This window comes from Protomyctophum parallelum (genome assembly GCF_964188405.1).
Source record: "Protomyctophum parallelum genome assembly, chromosome: 20".
NCBI lineage: Eukaryota > Metazoa > Chordata > Actinopteri > Myctophiformes > Myctophidae > Protomyctophum > Protomyctophum parallelum.
In genome coordinates this window covers 21,042,663-21,066,163 of record NC_139718.1, presented here as the reverse complement: position 1 = coordinate 21,066,163, position 23,501 = coordinate 21,042,663, and the positions used below count along the sequence as shown (strand labels likewise).

At 43.3% G+C, this 23,501-nt stretch overlaps 1 protein-coding gene across 2 annotated transcripts in view; it reads right to left on the bottom strand.

Annotated features, from left to right (window-relative positions):
- Positions 1-1,509: 1,509 nt before the first annotated feature.
- The window catches only part of luzp1 (leucine zipper protein 1), an 85,644-nt gene continuing 63,652 nt past the window's right edge, over positions 1,510-23,501 (bottom strand). For both annotated transcript variants that reach the window (XM_083791355.1, XM_083791356.1), the window contains 5 exons: positions 18,317-18,642; positions 15,832-18,106; positions 14,707-15,338; positions 13,167-13,340; positions 1,510-1,795 (listed from right to left, as the gene is read on the bottom strand). In XM_083791355.1, coding sequence (XP_083647481.1) covers positions 1,547-1,795; positions 13,167-13,340; positions 14,707-15,338; positions 15,832-18,106; positions 18,317-18,448 — 3,462 coding nt within the window. In that variant the 5' untranslated portion in view covers positions 18,449-18,642 and the 3' untranslated portion in view covers positions 1,510-1,546. The remainder of the gene's footprint in view (positions 1,796-13,166; positions 13,341-14,706; positions 15,339-15,831; positions 18,107-18,316; positions 18,643-23,501) is intronic.

Below are 23,501 nucleotides of genomic sequence, written 5' to 3'. Positions count from 1 at the left end.
ATAGGGACTGGCGTTCTGTCCTTCTTGTGCAGTTGAGAGATTAATGGTGTGCCGTGGGAGAAAGAAAACAAGACAAAGGTGTTATTAGAGTAATGTTCTGTACAACTAAAGGGAACAACTTCTTCTTCCTCAGTCTGAGGAAGATCTACCTGGCTCAAAACATGGGAGCACTAAGCACTTTTTTGAATCTTTTGGATGTGTGTGCTCTGTTAACTTTTTACTAAAGCCCTATATTCTTTGTCCTATGATGATCTACATAACCTGACTCCGCCAGATGGTGACAGTAGTGAGTTCCTCCTCCTGCCTCCATCTGGACTCTCTCGGATCAAGGCGAGACTGATGACGTATTGAAGCTGTGCCACAGCGCACATGTAAACACAACCTAACAACCTACAACTCAAAATTATCAGATTATTTTCCCCGCTGGTTTGGGTTCATCATTCCTGCTTGAGAGAGACCAGATTGAGGTAGGAGTAGGGAACTTGTGAACTCAATACTGCCGCAATCTGGCGGAGTCAGGTTATGAACTACAAGCTTAACTACAAGCAATAAAACGTGTTGAAATTTCAGGACAGTTTTAAAGTGGTTAATATGAACTGCCTCTCACTCCATGGTTCTCTCGTGCCTGGCTATCTCTTGCACAGTCTTGGAATGCAACATAGTTCGACCTAGCAAACGTTGAGAAGATGAAGTGGTCATCTCCTCTTCACACATTTTTGTTAGTTTCAAATATCGTATTTTATGTACATATCTGCTAAGCAGCTAGTTACCTAGGATTCAACGAATTCGGTTTCCAGTAGTTATTTATGCCACTGCCCAGGCAAAATGGAAGTGTGGAAATTACATGACATCCCCATTACTTTGTACACATTTTCAGAGCTTCCAAAGTACAGACAGATAGGCGGAAGTAATTGACATTTTCAGGAGACAACACATGTCTTGAGAGACTACTCTAGACTTATATATACAGCATAATCTGTATGCATGTCCTGTTGCATTATGCATCGTAGTATTTTTGGTGTTGGGGAAGATGTAGACAAACATGTGTCTCCTTGAATGCACGTGACATCCACGGTCCACTGTGACATCACAGTGAGGAGTTCCACTGGGAGGACATATCCTAAAGCATGTGGAGGAACACGCCATCCCTCAGTTCTATACTATTTATATTTGAGATACGCAACATTGTGCATGGTGAATGTACTACAATCAAATGCAAAGTGTACTTCCATTCAACTAGATGCATGTTACTTTTGCAACATGCATCAAGCTGTTTGTGAGAAATCCCCTTTAGAGACCTGACATCTTTGCAGTAGGAGTAACTAACATCAACTTCATTTAATTAAAGACTAGATGAACTTTACTCTGGTCAGGAGTCGCCTTTTTCTCAAGTGAAGTCTCTCTAATGCCAGCTGATGACTGAAAAAAAAGATGCAAGAGAGAGAAAAAGAGAGACAGAGATTGATGGAAAGAGCTAAATGTGTGAATCAAAAGGCATTCTCCTGTTACCTGGCCTCTATGCGCGTCCTGCTCGTTCACTGCTGTTCTATTGGCGGTGGCTCCAGGGTCGATTTCCCGCTCCACTCCTCCCCTCAGCTCGGCCCCCTGACCCTTGGCCCCTACTGGACCACAGCTCTCCTTTGGAGGAGGAGGTGCTTGCTGCGGTCTTGGACCCGCGCTCGTAGGAGCTCCCCAGGTGGTGTGAGTCGTTCCCAGGGGCCTGTCGCCTCCAGGCCGCTGGGCTGTGGCTGCGGCTGGGGTTGGGGACGGGGTCAGGCTCCATGCCGTCAGCAGCCTGTGAAAGAGAAAGTAGGGCCTGTCATCATCATGACATTTTAGTTGACGAGTCATTGTCCATGCAAATAATTGCGGTTACTGTTTGAATTGTGTTTTTGGACACGATGGACATTAGAACACAAACAAAAAATACAGTTCTTTCATCCATAATATCTTCTTACGTTTTATTCACTTAAATATTTTTTAATACAGAAAAAGGGCAAATTAAAGAAACATTTAAAACAGGGATACCTGTATTACCCATTTACTTTGCCCAATTACATTTATGTTTGGCTTTTAGGATTTTGTAAACAAAAATTGCAGCACAAATATTCTACGAGTAGGGCAACCAAATGGTCAGCTACGTCCCAGTCCCATAGACGCTATACCACCATCGGAGCAGCCTTGAATAACAGACCCATGGACAGAAGGCGGTCAGATTCTTGTCTCCTTTCCTTCTTCATACTACTATGAACAAACAAGATAACTAACAAACGAGATCACAACTTCAGCAGGTGGAACTGGAAGTCACTGGGACTCCGGAGTGTCTCGTTGTACGCATGTGTTAGTGTGGAGGAGAGCAACCAGACTATAGTGATTGTAACACTATATTATTCATCATAATTGCAGTGATAAGACCGCAATGGACGTGTCGGGGACATCGACCCGGTTCTAATGAACCTTTCCGCGTCCTTAACGGTTTATATACGGCAGAGTTACAGGGGTGTTAGACAACGCGTTGCAAACTGATGATCGCAAGCTGAATAAAAAAGCCAATCACTGACGAACGGTAGATGGGATCAATGTGTTCTTTTGTCCTCATGAAAGTAGACATTCAGGGCTTTCTTTCGGTGTATAGTATGTATAGGATATTTGTTGTGTTAAATTTTATATCTGCCTGTCAATGTCTGTGACACAAAACTGTGAACATCTCAGCTTTCTGTTCAAAAACACTTTTAGACAAAACATAAACGTGTTACATAAAGGTCAATAACTCCAGAATGGAAGATGGTCAAATATATATATATTTAATTAGAGCCGACAACATAAGCTTTCTTTTGAGGTAAATGGTGTGATTCTTGCTACAAGACGACGTTTGCTGTGGGCCTTCTTTGAACCTAATCCCTCAGCAACATGGGAAAGCATTTTTCTGAAGTGTTAATAAACCAGGATTGTGAGGTTTAGAGTTAGGGTCACAATAGAAAGGAGACACCAAGTAGACATCAGGTTATTGAATGAACACCTCAATCTGTAGATTTATCTAGCAGATCTGGGCATCTTGTTTGGCTAGTGTGGTGGGGGTGGCCTGGGCCGTGTTTGGTACGCTGGTGTATCATTTGGGTATTAGGTACATGCTGTTTATGTTAACTGGTGTGTAACAAGGAAAATTTGCCATGTGGATTTCTGCCAGGGGAAAAATTCCCAACCAAAAACCCCAAACATACCCCAAGCTGAGAGATTTATAATTTGTGTGGGCTGACTAGAAAACAAACCCCAAGTTACTGGCGTCCCCTCACATAACCTCAGTGACCCTGCAGGAGGAAAAGCGAGAGTTAGATGACGATGCAGTTCCTAAAAACACAGAAACAGCACCCCGCTCCTGTAATTTCAGCTTTAAAAAAGCACCATAATTAGTGACAGTTGGTGGGTTGGAGCTGGCTTCTGACGGCAGTTTTAGAACACATTCTTGCTAATTGGCTCTAATGGAGCCCTGCTGGACTGCCTGTCTCAGTCTCCAGGGGCAACAGACAGGAAATGTGTCACAATGCTAACGCTGCCAAATGGGCGGAGTCAGTGTGGTCACTTCCTGTTCTAGTTACGGGGAGGAAACAGTTTGGGCCGCATGTTCTCCTTCTATGGTAAAGGAGTCTTTGGGGTTGAGCAGTAAGCACTATGTCACCATGTAATGCACCTCCACTGTTTTCTCTCCAGAGCACCCTTTTCATTTAAAAAAATGGTCCCAGTTTGATATGCATTAGGCCACAAACCCCAATTTGATACCACATTTCTATTTGTATTTCTTTTATCTCTTGGACCTCAATGAAACCATCAGTGTTAATTTAACTCTCTTGTGTGCAAAATCTGCAAATTGAACCAAATGGACAGTTTCGGGTCCATTTGGTTCCGTTACGCACACATTCAGTCAAAAATATTCCACATTTTACACTTTTCTTTTAAAATATATCTTCTTTGGAAATAGCAGACCTACAATCTACAAGATTGGCTATTTTCAAATAGCTCATGTGGCTTGTTTTGGCCTTGTTTTCAAGCATAATCAAGCTCACTTCTTCTCTCGAAACTAACTTGGAATGTCATTCTGTTTGAGGTACAGTGCCCACCTCTGTATTACTGAACATTAATTTGAGAAAATATTTCAGCTGGAGGAATGTCAGGCCATAATAAATGTTGTTAGGCAATTTGATATGCCACATGAGTTAATCTAGTCCAAAAGCCAGGAGCCATTATCACATCGCCTAATTTCTGAATGTGTTTCAATACTTTCCAATAGTTGGAAAGGCTGTACTTATGGTATAACAGAACAAGGAACACTCAATTGTCAGGTATAAGCTTCATGCTAGACTGTAAAATCCTAAGTGTGTTTTCACACTATCAGAGGTAAGCACATTGGCACGGCACACACCTTTGGCATGATGTGGTAAAGTAAATGACACCCCAACAAGAATCATTGATATTGTACATACTGTAGAGAACTACATAGATCTAACTGGACACTGCAGCACAAACAATCAGTAGCTAGATTCAACATTAAAGATAGAAAGTCACATTCAGAAACAAGTCATTACAACCACCATTTGATGATTTGAAATAACAAAATAAAACACAAGTAAAGAAAATGGCAATGCTCTACCACCTGCACCCCAAGTGTTAGATTAACTCTCAGGACTGTACGTATACAGTACATCCTATGCTGAGAACTGATGCATCCACAAGCATTGGAGACTGTCCAGTACTGATGGATAAGTCGTTGAAGGCATTAGACGTGGACGCTTAATCTCTACAAATCCTCTGTATCCGTCGGTGGTAGCTTGCTTACTTTCTGGACTTTTGAGAAGCAACAGGTTTTGACTTATGAGAAAACTTCCGACTTAAAGGTGGGAAACCGAACAGTCTAAGGCAGCTATAAGGACATTCAGAATTCAGCCACAGCTGCAAATTGGAAAAACAAAGACAGAGCTGGACAGAGTGTCAAGGTCTTTGTAGAACAAGCCAGGTGCACCCTTGCTCTAAATATGACTTGCATCACTCTCATTTCAAATTGCTTTCTTAACCCATTCTGACCTGAGATCAGATTCTAAAAATGTCTATTACATCCTGACAGTTTCATTATTAACCCATTCTGACCTGAGATCAGATTCTAAAAGTGTCTTTGATTTTTCAAAAATAGCAGACCTACAAGCTCGTATCGCGACACTCGGTGGCGCGATATGAGCTTGTAGATCTGCTATTTTTCAATAGCTAAAGCATAACATGATGCCAACACCAAAATGGGTGCCCGTTCAGAATGGGTTAAGCCAAAATCCATCTCCAGCAGGAAATGTTCTTGACACCTGCTTATTACTGCTTATTACTTGCGCAAGCAGAACGTGCAAGTAGTGCGATCGGCTGGGTATGTATTTATGTCAGTGTACTCCACCGGCCAATAAGGGACCACAGTTCTTGTATGTATTTGGTTTAAATGGGTAGGGTTTAAAAAAGGCAAAAGCATGCTCTATTGCACTGGCCTAAAAGTGGGTCCTTAAAAAAACTGCTTCAACTTCTGAGATTCTGAGATGTATGTATGTATGTATGTATGTATGTATGTATGTATGTATGTATTTAAAAGGGGGGCTTTTTTGTAAAATCCCAGCCTACAATACCTTCATATATTTAAAAATAATTCCAAAATAAGGTTACAAGTGAAGGGCAACATGCCTATTCACTGGGGACTAGTCCAAGTTAGACTAGACCGCATACCTATTTGGTTAAAATGGGTAAGGTTTTAAAAAGGCAAAAGCATGCATGTATGTATGTACTGTATGTATGTATGTATGTAACGTAACAAAGGTATGTTTTAAGGTTGGTATAAGGTCAACAGGTCTAAAGGACTCAGAGCAGCAGTCGTACACAGACAGACAGCAGAGAGCTCTAGGACTCAGAGCAGCATTCGTACCCAGACAGAGAGCTCTATGGGGACTCAGAGCAGCAGTCGTACCAACTAGGCCATACATGGCCTACTTGTGTGCAAGGTGCAAGTTGGCATCTCGAGAGTGCATTTCTAGGTCAAATAAATTCACACTACAACCTTTCACTTGTAGAGGCAACACATTCTCTAATGGTCATAACACACATAACAAAAGCAATTATTCAATCACTTTTCTTACGGGCCATTTATTTGGGATCTGCTGTCTTGATGTTCTAACCTCCTACTAGGAGCTCACATCGTCCAACTCCAACTCTTGCACAGATTGTTTTTCCAGAGGCCTTTTTTCTGTGTGGGTCACATTAGGCGAACAGCAGCTGAAGTACAACTCAAATCCCACATTTCACCTTGTTGCCACTGGTTTCTTTTTGACCCAAACAAAGGATGTTTTGGTACCGTGTTCATCGGCCATATCGGGCTCTGCTGTCCTCAGCCAAACATAAGTTCGCAGACCATTCACGATGGGCTGACGTTTTCCTACCGCTACAGTGGGGAGGAAATACTACAGTGCCGTTCTGTTCTGTGCTCAAAGGTGAGGACAGACTCCTTTATAAAGTAAGAAGCCGCTATTTTGTTGTGTTTTATAGTTTATTAATATTGTGGATCTCACTATCAATAATATTAAATACTATGTGGGTAATTCAAAAGTACAGTCTGGAATTGTGCCAGAACAATCCATCAAAAGAATGTTCACTTTGCTTTAGTGGAACTAAACAAGAGGCCATCAAGGTCAGAACAAAGCCACTAATCCCCACAGAAGACCACAATGACCTATGAAGAGGTGCCACTCTCTGTGATAGAGGGTCAAACACATGACAACCAAATAATATACACATGAGGTAAAAATAAGGAAAGCTAATCAATAAGCTATCAGTTTGTCTAAGTCGCTCTAGGGCTCTTAAAAGGAATTGGGAGTGTTGTCTCTTCCCTAAATGAGTATTGATCCACTTTGTTCTGCTCTAACAAGATTTTGGTCCGCTCTTCTCTCAGCACATGTTATAGACAAGTACAGAACTCTAGGGCCACGGTTTGAGAAATGTAGGTCAACGACTATGAAAAATGAAATACACTTCCTCCTGTGCTCATTTCAAGCACTTATATATTTTTTACGTATACCATGAAATCAACTCCATGCTGAAAGGGAAGCTTTCAAATCTGTACATTTCTAATTTGAAATCAGGGTCTCCCATGTTGAAAACCAAACTTCTACCGCTCTTCCCAGCTAAAATCCCTGAACTTCAGGTAGTACTACTTCTACTAGGTTTCCTGCCCAATGCCAGGGTCACAATTTCTCAATGGACATATCCCGTCCAAACACTGTAGTAGTTATACTCTATTGACATGCTCTACCATACAAATTGTTTAAAATAAAAATGTATGTATTTAAATAATAGCCGGAATACAGCTTTAATTGCACAATATTAGCTGTCCTAATCGGCTATGAATCATCTGGCCGTTTTGTGTTGTCTGTTGTAATAAACCACAGCCTTTAGAAGTACACAGTAAAATCATAATAAACCACAGCCTTTAGAAGTACACAGTAAAATCATGTGTTCATTTAACTTGCAGAGTGTACCAATGAAACCAAATGGACCCTTACACCCATAGGCTAGATGGCTCAAGGCGGAGTTCACCCGGCGGCCATCATGCTTCGGGACTACAGTACAGTATGTTCTATGGCAGCTCAAACAAAAACAGTCATAACTTGCTCAAATCTTGACAGATTTACAAACGGGTTGGTTTATTACAAACGTTGTCAATGTGGCTATGATTCGCGACGCTTATCTGCTTAATTTTTGTTTTCCATATGAATGTTGCATAAATGCATACAAGTATGCGTACGTCTCTGACGTTTATAACAAAACAAACCGTTTGAAAATCGGTTGAAAATTGAGCAAGTTATGGTTATTTAAAAGTAGATGCCCCATAGACACAATGTTATGCTGACCCGAGGTAAGATGGTCGCCACGTAGCAACGTCGCTCTACATTGGACAGAGTGCGGGTGAGCCATCTAGCTTTCTTATGCTTACACTTACACTGTAGAAATTGATCACATTCCAGACATTCATCTACAAGTTTCTCATACTAGGGCTCAATGCTGTCAACCTTTGGCTCTGCAATCACTGGATCATCTATATTTTCCCATCATTCTGACAACCCCATTGGAAATGGAGGTTGTGCACCCAACTGAAATATATCTCAGAAGCCATTCCAACAGACCTCTGAACAGTTTTTTCACCTGACAGCCAAAAACAAATATTGAGCCCTGTCGACATCTTGTATTGTCTTTTAAATTTTTTACATCACTAACCATGTATGGTGAACACAAGACAGCAGAAACCCTGAGCATACTGGCAGAAGGAATTGAAGAAATAACAATGAGCTGGCCCGTTCCTCATCTCACAGCTGGTTTAACACTTCAGAGCCAATCCAGGGCCCAGTTCTTGGGAAATAGTCCATCTCTGATCAGGGCTATCTAGCATGATGAGAGACGAGGACAGGATGAGAACAGTAGACTAATGAACTGGGGGGGTTGTGTGTGTGTGTGTGTGTGTGTGTGTGTGCACGAGCGCCTAGGATCATGGAATAGAAACTTTGTTCAAACTAATCAGTGATCATTCCTTACAGTCTGTCAGTCAGTGTGGTATTTAAGTGCTGACTGATTATACGTGTTTGTGGATGTGTATATGTACAGTATGTGTTTGTGTGCGTGCGTGCGTGCAATAAGACATGTTAGGCTCTGTGTTATTGTATGGCTCATCTGGCTGGAGGTTCCAACTGAAGGCTCGTCCACGTGACTAACACATCTATATCGTCGCTGTTTTTAGTTTTAAATTAAAATGGAGGGTATGCATTTAACGTCATTTAACGTTGTTTAATGCAATCAGATAGGATTTTTCTGTTTGGATGTATGGGCTGTCAAGACCAGAAAGTTGTTTTTTGACACCCATACCCTCTATAGTCTATAGCGAATATAGCTGATCAGCAAGCACACAATGAATCATTAATCTCGTGTACTCTTTTTATAAATGTATAAAACAAGATACCGGTAGATGCCTTTGCATATAGCCTCACATGCACAGCAACATACCCATAAAGGTGTTTTTGTGATTTGTCAATATTCATGTGGGCTTGCCTTTCACACCAGAAGGTTTGGTAAACCACGCCCCCAATGTTTTCATTGGCTACGTGGTCCTCCCTTTGGCTGGATGAACGTGACATGCTCCCACTTGTAGCCAGTCTGTTTACATCATAGCTAGCTTAGCTATCCGTGCGCAATTTGGAAACAGGTGATTGCCATCTACCTGCCATCTCAGGCGGCAGGTACTGTAGGTGGACACTTGCTTGCCTTCCGTCTCGCTTGGGCGCGCCTCATGAGCCTCAAGGCCTTGCTGTCTGCATGCCTACTTTGTCGTCCAGTGATGAGAAAACTCACAGCGATTGGGGCGAGGTTTGTGAAATCTTCTGGTGTAAAAGAGATACATGCCTGCCAACAGGTAGGGTTCTCAGATTTCAACCAGCTAATTCATTGTCCAGTTATTTCAGTCATGGGTGTGTGTGTGTGTGTGTGTGTGTGTGTGTGTGCATGGTTTACACTGGAAAATGTATAAACTGTGAAAAAGCAAAGATAACTAAGACAGAGAGTAAAATAATTTTTTAACCCATTTGACCTGAGATCAGATTAAAAAAATGTCTTCTACATCCTGACAGTTTTCTGAAAAAGCTATATTTATATGTCAGTCGTTCTTCGATTTAAAAAAAAAAGCAGATCTACAAGCTCATAGCGCGCCACCGAGTGGCGCGCTATGAGCTTGTAGATCTGCTATTTTTCAATAACTAAAGCATAACATAATGCTAAGTGCTAACACCAAAAAGGGTTCCCACTTCCCACCCAAAATGGGTTAAGGGTGTAGACAACTTTTCTGGAATCAACATCATGAACACATTCATGGGGTGCCTGGTGGCTCCGCTAGTTATTTCTCAGACGACATGCTCCTAGTGAGTGCGAGGACCCTGATCTTGTCTTGCATGTCTCTCCTCTCTGTCTGCGCTTACGTTTCGCCTCTCTCACTCTAAGAAATAAAAATGCCCAAAATAAATATCAAATATAAAAAAATATCAAATAAAATAAAAAACACACTTGTCAAACATGACAAAATATGATGGATGATGGCAGATCACGTGTGTGTGTGTGTGTGTGTGTGTCCATGAAATCAATCTTCATGACCGTTAACGTCCAGTATATTTGCAGAAGAAAAGGACAAGGATAACTACCCAGAGGCCTCGAGTCTAGCCTAGTTTGTCAAAGTGACAGAGTGACATGTTATTGTAGCTATGGGCTCGCAGTTTGTTAGTGTTTCTACAGCCACATGTCAGTACAGTGTACACCAATAGACAAATGAGTTATTACCGTTGCTAGTTTGTAATTTCCACCTCATCTTTCTGATGATCTTGTTTAACCTTTCGTTCTCAATGAAAATAGTGAGTGTGTGTGTGTGTGTGTGTGTGTGTGTGTGTGTGTGTGTGTGTGTGTGTGTTGAATACGGTTGAATATGGTTTTGTTTATAATGGTTTATATAATGGTTTATTTAGCCTTTATGCATTGCATTCTTGTTTTTGCAAATGTTGCTTTGTGATATTGAGCTAAAATAAACTTTGACTTGACTATACAGTACATGTAGACTATACTGTAGTTCAAACCAGGGGGGCAGTCAGACAGATATTTTGTGAAGCCACTAAGGGAATCGGGACTTCCTGAAAGTTCATATAATGGCCTGTTGTGGCGCTGTCATTGGGCCAAAAAAACCCAATAGCTCCATAGAGTACCATGTATTTGGGCCCAACTTCACCTAGACTGTATTACCTTAATAAACATAGTCATGAATATTTTCTGCTTCCAGTCACTAGTTTAAAGTCTCATTTCTCATGTCATAATATTATTTTTGGAAAACTATGGTCCCATTTATTTAAGAAATGACCATAAAGTCGCGTATGTTCTGAGGGGCGTGGCTACAGTTACAGTCTATGATCGGGAGCCACCCCCTGTTCGAGTCAAAATAAAAACCAACGAAGAAGAAGGGGGGAAATCCTGCCTCGTTGTCTGGGCCAGCCAATGGCCAGCTGGGCCCAAACGGATCTACAAAGATGGCGACTTACAGTTCAAGGACTGACAGGCTTCATTTTACGTCCATATAAGACCCGGAGAACGCTTTGTCCATATTTTTTACAGTCTATGGTTCAAACCCACTCACATGCACACTGTTGACATCCACGGACACATGAATGCATGCATGCACAAGTAACTACACTGTTCAATGAATGAACATAGAAAATGTCCTTATTTGTAATCACAGGTCATTTAAATGTGGTTTAGGTTCATGTAGAAAATGGATTTTCTAAATGGATTTAACACATTTTGAAAGGTGTCATTAGTTTTAGGGATACGTAAACTTCAACGCTCTATACCTCAGAAACAGTCTGAATGCAGATGGAACCATGTAATTTCACGCTTGACACATTCACTACACACCACAAACTCAGACAGACAGACAGACAGACGTAAACATTTGAACAATAACCATCTATGTGAGAGTGTGTGTGTGTGTGTGTGTGTGTGTGTGTGTGTGTGTGTGTGTGTGTGTGTGTGTGTGTGTGTGTGTGTGTGTACGCGCGTGGTGTGTGTGTGTGTGTGTGTGTGTGGAATAGCAATGCAGCTTGGCAGAGCCACAGACAGTGAAGTGCTGGCATACTGAAATACAAGCAAGCTATTTTCTTCTACTTGAGGTTTTCCTAACCTTCTTTTCCCCCCGTTGAGGTTCTGTTTTTTCGTGTTTTTTTTCCTTTTTTTTAATCCTCCATCTCTCTATTTTCTGTTCCACCCTTTTCATTTTGTGCTTACTGGGCCAACAGGAGTGGAGCGGGCCCTACAGAAGTGCTGTGCTAAGCTTGAAGTCCCAAAGCCTGGCGTCGGGAGGGAGAAAACGCATGCACGGACACACACGCACGCACGCACGCACGCACGCACGCACGCACGCAACAAAGCTGAGGTCTGCTGCAGAATGGACAAGTCTTGAGCTACTTATGTTCGGTAGTCCTGGCCCTGTGGCTGTGCTTTTAGGGAACAGGGAGTATTTGCTGGTCCCCAGGAGAGGGGAAATTACTTTTACTACTCAACCCAGCAGATGGCTGCTTAGATGGCTCAGATGAGCAGCTGTTAGGGGCTAACTCAACTCAACTGAACAATGGCCACCCAAGACTCTCTTATCTTCAAGACTAGATTAAACCGTTTGCATGGGACAAATAATACCTTCAATCTTACATCATGTTTGCTTTTGCCTGGTGGAAAGAGCACTGTGAGAGTTAGTCTTGCTTGCGTCTGAGCTCAGCTCATGTTGCATACCTTGTCTGGTGCCAGACGTGTTTGAGAGATTTACAGTAAAAAATTAAAAGGGAACAAAATACCACCCCCAACACACACAACCCCTGCCACTTACTTACAGATTGGTTTTTTGGTTGTTGTGTTTTTTACTACAAAGGGAGGAATGGAACTTTAAGTATTTGTTTGAAGCTTACACATTTTCTGCTATTGCTGTCCAGGCTCCAGATGTGATATTTCAAGACGAAACATTTGACATCCAACATAAACAAAACCTCATGAAAATATATGTTGAACATCGACGCTAGGAAATATTCGTCATATTAATAGTGCCAGATCCTTGTACTATGTATTTTTCCTTGCCAAGTTTTAATGACGACCATGTTTTGCAGTGCACATGGTGGGCTATTCTTAAGACAACAGAGAGGAAAAAGATAGTTCGCTCCTTGCTTCTGTTGGTGCTTACTTTGTCAGACTACTGTTCATTACTAATACTCAAAAATACAAAAAAAGTACAGAATACTATTATGTGTGGCACATGTTGCCAAACCTGGAAACTGTTCTTTCAGTTTATTGCTGTCTGAAGATGCAAAAAGTCTTTCATCTTCAAGTCAGATAGGAGTAAATATAACGCAGGTGTCAAACAAAATGTGTTCTCTATTCAGCATCAAAGCATTTGAGGTAAATGATTTGAGATTGTTACATATTTTTAACTTCACGAGAATATATGTGTATATCATTTTATTCTCAATCAACACCTGCAATTCAATCAAATACAAAATCTTGTAATGTGTAAAAAGGCTACAGCTTACCATAGGCTGAGTGTGCGAACGGCCCCAGGACTGAGAGCTGACAGGGTCATGGGGTATAGACCTTCCCAGGGGCCCTGACTCCGTGTTGGGGGACTGGCATGTCTTTCCCCGGCGGCTCCCTGGTTCCTGGACCTCTCTGGTGGTGACCACACTGTTGATTCTACGCATGTACATCTGGAATAGAAATAGATGGATTAACATAACTAGGAGGCAACATAAGCTGTTGTATTTTTCTCATCTATTCTCCCCTGGTTTCATATTTTACTTGCACATTCATAGCCATTAGCCGTTGATTTATTCTTGCGTTAAAGTGATAGCTTGGGTGTTTGGGTTACTGTTTTATTTACTCACTAGTAATAATGGGTGGAGGAAGGACATTAGCTCATACAGAGAGCTTGTAACTAATTTGTTTGTCTGGCGTTCTTCAACAAGAACTTAGTTTAATTTATTTGACATGGACATCAACATAATGTGAAAATATGCAAAGGACCAGTGGACTTGGCATGGGTTTATGGTTATAATTTACAAGATACATTTAGCTGCTTGTACTTAGTTAGTAACAAATAAAACCTTGATTCCTCTTGATTCTACAATTTATACAAATTATACAATATACAATCACTTACAATTTATAATTATACATTACAACACCAGTTTAATCTGTGCAACAGGTGTTTGTTCCTCATAAAAGGAATGCTAATTCATCATTACTAGTAGTGAGTAGGGCTCAGACGGATATCGATTGGTCATTGAATTGCACGCAAAAGACCATCATTTATTAATGTGAGCAATTCTCACCACTGTTCAGTTGAAAACGAGCGCTCTGGTATCACGCCTGATTTATACTTAGACTTATAATTCCTCCACACACCTAATTCTCAAGAAATAGCTTTCATTTTCCTGTAATCATATTATGTGTTCAAACTGCTTACCTGCCTCTACAGTAATAATCCATCCTCATTAGCAATACTTGACAACACAGAACATGCTCCCAATGTCTCATGCATATGAACATTAAACTGATATGTCAAAATATCACTGGTGTCTGTTGGACATGAGACAATTAGGCTACAGTGGATTTTGACCACAGTAACGGCCATGCACTTGCATTTGGATTATTCTCGAGTTGTTTTAATGTTGATGCTTCGGTGAGCATGATGTTGCCGCATTTTAGCGTTGTGTAAATAGCAACATTGCGATGGACAAACACCCACACGCCCCAAGTTAAGACCTTGTGCCTAGCGTTATGCGAAAACAGGGCCCTTAGAGTTAAATTAAAGGGAAACGTTGCAGATTTTGAACCCAAATCCCATTATTTTTTTGAGAGGAGATCATATAAATTGGATAGCATGGGGAAAAAAACACCCTGCCTTCTGTGTATTTCTCGGCAAATTGTTGACTTTGCAAAACAATTAAGTAAAATGTTTCGTTTTGTGCCATCGCAAAACAAAGCTGAGGATTTTACTGTATAATATTATTTACCAATTTCCTCATTCAATTGTAGCCACACCACACTGTAGTCATTCAGACATTTGCTCACCTCAGCAGGAGAAGGCTTAGCTCCTTTCTGTGCAGCGATGCTCCCTCCACTCCCTGCCGTGCTGTTCAGCGTTTCCTCCGTGTCGAGTACGGTGGTCGCACGGTACGCCCTCCACGTAGTCGTGGCTTCTGCCTCATCCTCTGACCCGCCGTCCATCATCATCCTGGGTTCTCCTCGTCCTCGTGCTCCCGCTTCGTCCGCCCGGTTCCTCCAGGTGCTCCTCACGGTGACGTTCCTCATCTCCGGTATGCTGTCGTCCTGGGCATGTGGGCCGTGTGTCTGGCTCCTCCAGCTGGTGACTGTGGTGGTGCTGCTGCTGCTGCTGCTCTCGAAGCCCGACTCTGTGTCGTTGTTGAAGTCGGCCGAGCCCGCGTCTGGGGACTGCAAGCTGAAGCTCCTGCGCTGGGAGTGGGAGCAGGTGTGGCTGGCGGTGGTGGTGGTCTCCATGCATCTCTCATGGCTGGCGGTGGTGGTCTCCATGCATCTCTCATGCAGGCCTGGTGCCGGGGACGTGTCCTCTTGGTCCTCTGTGCCGCAGTCCTGGTCCTGGCAGGTCCGCAGGGTGATCCCACTCTTGGGGATGGAGATCTCATAAGGGATGGAGATGCTGCCCCGGTGCTCAGTGCTGGGTCCTGGCAGTGAGCCCAAACATATCACAATTTAGCATTTGATATGATAGATACTGTATGTCATAATTAAATCAATTCTATTTATAAACATTTTATTGGAAAATTCAGGGTTTGCCACTTTATCGTAACTTTATCGTAAACCTTTCTGCGTCAATAACCCTTTAGCTATATTTATTGAACAAAACAAAACAAACTGTGCATAATGAATATAGTGTGAATTGTTTAAGATAAGTCATCATTTTTAAAAATCCACCATTTGATGCGTTTCGGTGCATGACCTTCATCAAAGCAAAGTGAAAAGAAAATGTCCTCCAGGGGTCAATTGTATTTCTATTGTATTTCTCTCAACAACAATTTCTTTGCTGAAAATAGCTGATGTACTGTACAAGCCCACTGTGAACTTGTAAATTTGCCATTTACGGCAAACGTTCCTCTCAGAATAGGGTAACGGTAAAGATCTAGCTTATGTACAAGGTTAGAAGTAGCCTAAAGTTACCTATTAGAATGTTACTAGTGGAGGTGTGTCGCTCTTTGACGGCCGCTGGTTCACTGGACAGGCTGTTGCTGCGGCTGCTACTTCTGGACGAGCTCGGGTCATTGGGATAGATGGTTATACTGCTGGTCATCTTATTGCCGGTGGTTAGGATAGGTTTGGTGGAGATTTTGGGTTTACCGTTGGCAGAAAAAGGTTCCGACATCATCACTTCCTTCCTGTCAGTCTCGACGATGGCAGGCTTGATGATGGCTTTTGATCTTAACGCTTCGCGCGGACTGCACACGCGTCGGATCTCAATCCCAGATGCTGTGTATGTGGGCTCCTGCACCTGGAGGCCTCCCTCGGCCAATAGCGGCCTGCTGTGGAGCTCTTCATCAAAGGAGCTCCTGGACGAAGAACCCTCGGAATTTGAGTCATGAACACGCGAGTATCTGGGATTCTTGGGTGTTGTAGTCCTACTGCTTATAGGTGCAGTTGTCACCTCAGTCACGGCATCTGGTTCAGATGGCCTTGATCCAATGGATTCTGTTTCAGAAGCAGACGAATGACCTTCTGACACTTGATCACTAGGCAACAGTGGAGTGACATGGGATCTATAGGCTTTGTAGGATCCATTGGCTTTGGAGAGGCTGCACGCGGAGTCAGGGATGGGAACAGAGTCCTGGACCTGGTCCAGTGATTCCTGATCTGACGCAGATGCTGTTTCCATCTCCAGTGCGGAAATGCTGTTGACATTGCCAGAGCTCTCAGGCATTATGTCAGAGTTGTTTGACTCACTATCACTACCGACATACAACTTCGAAACCTTTTCCACCTTGCTCTTTTTGCTTTCTCCGTCAGCCTGCTTCTGAGCCGTCCGCCATGGCTTCTGGTCGTTAGCTGCTGGCGGGTAACGATTAAGGACAGACACTTTCTTGTTATCATTAGAAGACACACTGACAGGGGTGTGAGAGGCTGACCTTGTCTTCTCCTCTGCTCCTTTGCCCTTGTCTCTCAATCCATTATCAGACGTGGTTTTGGGGGCCCTCCTGCTCTTGTGAGCAGGACTGAGGGCTCTCCTGACAGACTTGGGAGAGTTCTCCTCGGAGTGACTCAGTTCTTTGGTCCTCAGCTTGGTTTCTCTCTTATGTTGAGGAGACAGTTCCCTGTTCTTGTGCTTGGGAGAACTCGGCTCCGAGATGGCAGCGGCACTTCGGTATTTGGGCTTCTCCTGTCTGAAACCTACCGACACAATTTCTTCATTCTCAGCTTTGCCATTCTCTAGGACCTTAGCGGGGTTATTCGGGCAAATGTTGGAACTTCCATTGCCATGGTTACCCTTTCTATTTCCCCCGATTCCACTGTTCGCACAGAGTTGCGTCTTGAGCTGCTCCACCTGCTCGCAAAGTTGATGGGCCCGTGTCCGTTCTGTCTGGAACTTCTCCTGCAGCTCTCCATTCTTGGACTCAGAGTTCTTCAGGTCCTCCTCGACGATCTCCAGCTGTTTGAGGCGGTTCTTCAGCCTCTCCACCTCCTGAGTCAGCTCCTTCATTTTGTTGTCCTCCTCTGGCGTGGAAACTTCCAGGCTGCTGTTCTTCTCGTTCTCAGATTTGTTCCTCAGGCCGACAACATCGTCAGTCAGTTTGAGGTAGTCGAGGCTCTTTTTGCGTCCGGTCAGCTTGCTGGTGAGGAGGCCGGTGGATGACAATTCATCTTCGATCCTTGACCTCATGAAGTCTGCATGGCCGGTGTCAGATGTGGTGCTGAGGCGGTTCTTCTGATGCTCCAGTTTTTCCCTAAGCTTCATGATGATCTGCTCGTCCTCCCTCTGTTTCTCCAGCAGTCTCTTGCGTTCACTGACAAACGTCTGGGTGAGCCCCTTGAGCTTCTCCAGCTCACCGGCCAAGGCCTGCTCTGCCCTGTCCAACTTAACCTCTGACCCCTCCACTTCCTTCAGACGGGCCTTGAGGGCGTCTAACTCAGATGAGAGCTTCTTGGTCAAGTTTTTCTCCTCATTGAGACTAAGGCACAGCTGACCACAGTCAGACTTGCTCTTCCCAAAAGCATCCTCTAGTTTCTCCAGTTCAGCCATCCTCCTCTGGAGGCGCTCAGTCTCAGCCTTCAGCTCTTTGGTAAGGCTCTCCTCCTCTTCCAGCTTCTCCCTTACTGTACGGCAAAGATCCTCAGCCTTGCGCACCTCCTCGTCCTTGCCCTGAATCTTGAGGAGGCGTTTCCTTAGAGCCTCCACATCTGCAAGCAGTGAGGAGTTGCTGCCTTCTGCTTGGATGATCTTGTCCTGCAAGGGAGAGAGACTTGATCATTCAATAATTGATTTCCTTTTTTTATCAATAAATCACACCTCATTCCTCCTCTTCTTGACATATATACAGTTCAAACACACACATGTGAAGGAAATCACACCATATCCCAACATACTGTAAGTATTCTTACTTATTTGTATTCAATACAAATTAAAATGGAACAAAAGGCACATGCAAATAGTGACCTGTAGGTCAATCAGCTCATCTTCAGACTTCTGCAGCTTGTTGGTGGCTTCCTCCAGTTCGTCCAGCCTTCGCCCCAGACTCTGAAGCTTGTGCCGCAGGTGGCGATTCGTCATGTCCTTGTGATCAGACATGGCTGCACAGTTCTTTGTCGTATGTCAGGTTCACTTTTGCTCTCAACTGGTGATAGCTGGTTTCAATGGGATGGGAGGTGGGGGAGTGCCCCTTTTCCTTCCCACTGCGGCACTCCTCAGCTTCCTCTTTCCTGGTTGTAGTTTTAAGGGCTTGCGTATCCCTCAGGGTGGTGTTCAGCATGAGCATCCGTCATCTGCAGGAGAAAAAGAGCAAACAATGATTTCAGTAATTGGCACTGGATCGTCAGCGGCATGCGTTTGAATTGTTTCTGAGTAAGCCGAAACCTCCGTATTAACACGAGGAGCAATTGAGTAGAAAAAGACTACGTGAAAATAAATGTTGAATAAGCACTGCATAAAGTTTGCCAAGGTGTTTAAAAAGTCCTAAGAAAGGCAAAAGAAGGAAGAATGCAGTGAGAGAGAGTGGGAAAAGAGAGGGAGAAAGATCAAGGTCATTGATTGCACGCCGTTAGTAGTCGAGCTGCACACTCAGTGTATGGCTTTACCGTTCCGCCAGGTAGCAACGCAAACCTTAAATCTGCAATCCCCAAGTTTCTTGTCCTGGGATTCAAACCCAGGTCTCCTGAATGGGGGGGCCAAACTACCACTCTTTCAATACACACATATTGTGCATAATATGAGCTTCAGGCAGTACTACCTGTCAACCAGTAGGTGTCCTGCCCAACGTCAGGGTCTCATTTCTCAATGGAACAGTCGGGAGACCACCTTCAACACTGCATACCAATGTTGGATGTGTTCTGTGAATGTACTGAAACTATTTCCTAGAGGAGAGTCATTTACAATAAATTATTCTCCTCGAATTGAGGCTAGGAATGAGTTTCACAGTTGGCCAAAAATAAACTGACTTTTCAGACATAATCAATCAATAATATCCCAAAATGTATGGAAATAACACATTATACAGGGCAAAAGTATCAGCACAACAGACAGGCTTACACTAAGTGCATACAAAATGTTTCTGTTTGGGTGCCTTGTGTTTCACCTTGTGAAAAATCATGTGCTGCTTCCGTCTGCGTAAGTGGATGGGGGTTTCGCAGAATCACACACACACACACACACACACACACACACACACACACACACACACACACACACACACTAAGGCTGTACCCTAGCCCTTATTTTAGGACTCGAACTTCGGCAGGAATTTCCGAGTGAACATTCGGACCATTTGTTTTTAATTAATTAAAAAATAACCGTCTCGAACAGAGCGCACAGCGCGTCTCCCCCGCTCTTCTCTCGTCCCTCCCAACACACACACACACACACACACCACGCTCTTTATAAATCTCTCTCGTCTCTCACAACACACACACACACACACACACCACGAAAACAGCTGATCTGCTCGTTGCTCGTTAGCTGTTCCTCGTTAATTTGTTCCACCTGTGTATGAATGCGGCTTCAGAAGAAGTGGGCACAGGGAAAAAGCAGATCCTCCGTGACCGTTTTGCTTAACAATGATCAGAGTTCACTCATTGTCTCCACCAGGCCGAAGGCATGTGGGGAGAGTATGTTTTGCACTCCGTCCGTCCGTGTGTGTGTCCGTCCGTCCGTCCGTGTGTCCGTGAGCAGCTAATCTCGGCCACCGTTAACCCGGTCGATGCCAAATTTTGCACACACACTCCCTGGATGCCAACGATGAACCTCTGCCCCAAACTTTCCAGAACGGCCTGTTATAGCGCCACCAGGAGGCCGCTTTGTGCAAAACAAGTTTTTGCACAGTACACCTACAGATTTTGTCCAAACATCATGCAAATTGGTACACAGTCTCTCTAGAGCCATTAAACGAAACCGGTCTTTCAGATTTCTCAGACTCCATCCTGATTGGTTAAGATTGGCTTCCAAAGTTCACAGGAGTGCTCAGTTTCAAACAAAATGCTGCAAATCATGAACACATCGCGTGATTTCCGTGAAATTGTGCACCCACATTCCCACTAGGCCGAGGACAAAATGCCACATGAACAATTTCAACTCAGCCTCAAGGTGGCGCTATAACTGGCCCAAAAGTGTTTTTACCTCTAACTGCACGGATCTGTGGATAACTTTGTATGCCAACTCCCTAGAGGCCAATGAAAAACATTTGCCTGGAATGTTTCACAACTGCTATTTATAGCGCCACCAGGAGGCCGACATATGTAAAACACATTTTCTATTATTACTCCTTCAGATTTTATCCACATTTCACGCAAATCGGTACACATGATCTCCATAGTCATGTGATCAAGACAGGTTTTTTAGATTTCTCATATTCCATCCTGATTGGCCACGATTGGCTCCTACACTTTTCAGGAGTAGCCCGCTTTGTACAAATCGCCAGCGTCCGATTGCGATGAAACCGTGCACGCATATTCCCACTAGGCCGAGGACGACATGACACCATTTTTTCCTCAAAATCAGCCTCACGGTGGCGCTATAACAGGCCAATTCCTGTTTTTAGCTATAACTGCATCGATCTGTATACAACTTATGTATGCACACATGGAAAAACATTGTACCTGCATCCCTCCAACACCAACCTCCGGCCCAAATCTTCCTCAACAGCCTATTATAGCGCCACCATGAGGCCACAACCTGACCTGCCCTGGTGGAGACCTGTGCCGATTGGCACTTTATCTAGTTTTGTGATGCTATCATGCTAGAGAGCATATGCTAATATATTATGGCTGCTACTGGTAAGAACAGTTCCCCCTATCAGCGATCAAGCTGGCGTGTGTTTGTGAGTGAGTGAGTGAGTGAGTGAGTGAGTGAGTGAGTGAGTGAGTGAGTGAGTGAGTGAGTGAGTGAGTGAGAGAGAGAGAGAGAGAGAGATAGAGAGAGAGAGAGAGAGAGAGACCCGAGTCTCCAATCACCAAATGAATGTGCACAGCAGAACAAGGAGAGATTTCTTTAAAAAATCATAACTTCTGACAGGAATGCACTAGAAACTTACTTTATTTTACACGTTCATATCGCATTCTCGCCGAGATATATTTTCAAGTTAATAAAAAAGGAAAAAAATAAAAAATAAATTAATAAAAATATATATTTTTTTAAATAAAAATAATATTTAAAAACGAATGGTTCAAGCCCATTAATTAAGATTCGAGTGCCAACCCTAACGAGCGAACATTCGAACCTTGAATGTTTGGGGACAGCCTTAACACAAACACACACCCTGCTGAGTTGCGTCCAGCATTGATTTCTCACTGCCTCCCCATTTCTGCTGACAGCAGCATATCTCAATGACATTGGCTCTCCGTTCGCATGCACCCTCCCCTCTGTCTACACACAGTCCTCCTCGCCATGGCAACGGTCACATCATTGTCACAGCATCACAACACTACACCATTCATGATCTCTGGGGGGGGGGGGGGGGGGGAGCAGTGGAAGGATGTAACAAAGCTGTGTGACTGCTCTGTTTCTTTTGATGCTACTCCAACCAGTGCAGCTCTGAATAACACACTGGAGATATCCCATATAGCATTATCAAAACCAATCTGTTAACTGCAATGTGATGTCCACACTGACCATTACACTGACCTGTCCCACAATGTTGGTGTTCTCTAGAGTTGTAGTAGCTAAACTCTTTTTTAAATAAAATATAATAGGGCTGTCCTGGACTTCATTGTCCCAGAAAATTACTCAAGCTCATACTTTACGGGAAAAAGATAGTTATTTTCTGTTTGAGACCAAAAAGACAATAAATGGACCCCGAGGACAGCCCTAGACCACCAGTGATTTTCTGACAGTGGCTGTGGCAGTGAAGGAGTGATGGTGAACAGTGGATGAATGTGCTACAGCTACTACAGCTCTCATTACCCTCTGAAGGTCCAGTGAGCCTCTGCAAGATGCAGACACAGATCATTAGCACACACACACACACACACACACACACACACACACACACACACACACACACACACACACACACAGTCCTATTAGCATCTAGATGCATCGACCCTACTGTGATCCCGACTGTCTCATGAATGATTCAGGTGACCAGGTTTTTCCTGCTCTACCATCTAGTAGTGTCTCTCTACACACAGTCAAATGCTCAGTGTTAATTTAACTCAGAGAGTGTAAAAAAGGGTAACATTTTCCACTCCTAACACTGAGGATTTAGTGTGTAGATCCCATTCTGCTCACTTCTTCAATCATTGGCATCATCCTTCAAACCACAACCTTCCCCCACCGACTGACTGACCATTGATCTGCGGAGTGGTGGTGGGGGTGGTTGGGGCATGCAGGGGGCAAGAAACATCTGCACACATCATCACTTATCGACCCCCCCCAGACAACGAGCTTCCCTTGCACCCCTACCCCTCCATTTATTTACCACAATGTATCATACCATGTTCAACAACGGCTACTGCTGTTTTTAACATTACAGTGCATATACACTCGAGTTGCAGCAAAAAGATCCCTCTGTGCCCTTTAGCTGTGAAGTAATAACACTCCCACTTGATTTGGTTAATCTTTTCATTGCGTGGACTCTGTACGTACATGCTTGGAAAATGTCCTTGTCTAATGCACCCTGCAAGGTACAGCTTGTTATTACAGGGTACTTTTGCATGGATTCATATACTTATTTTATATATCTTTTCTTAGTAAAAAACTAAAACAAGACAAAAAACAACACTCTGCCCACAATTAATTAAAAGTATTGTTGAACACCAAAGCAATAAGCTTCCAGAGTCAGTGTGGCAATGATTATTTAATAGAAAACATACAAAGTGCTTTGCTCTTGTGTTTTAATTATTTTCTACTTTCATGAGGTCTGGTGGTTTGTGTTCGTCTTGGGTTGAAAAGAGGAGTGGAACAACAACCAAAAAAAGACAAAGAATGGTTGAGTTGCAGAATGAAAAAAATAAAAAGGGGGAAAAAAATTGCTTGCCTAGGCCTAGTTGTACAGTTGGGAGCCAAAACACCTTAGTCAATAAAATAATTTAGTCTTACTGTAGCTTTGCCCAGCTGTTGCTTGTTATGTGAGGTATAAGCCAAAGTGTTCTCTGTTGTCTGTCTCTCATAAAGCTATGGTGGTCCTCATAGT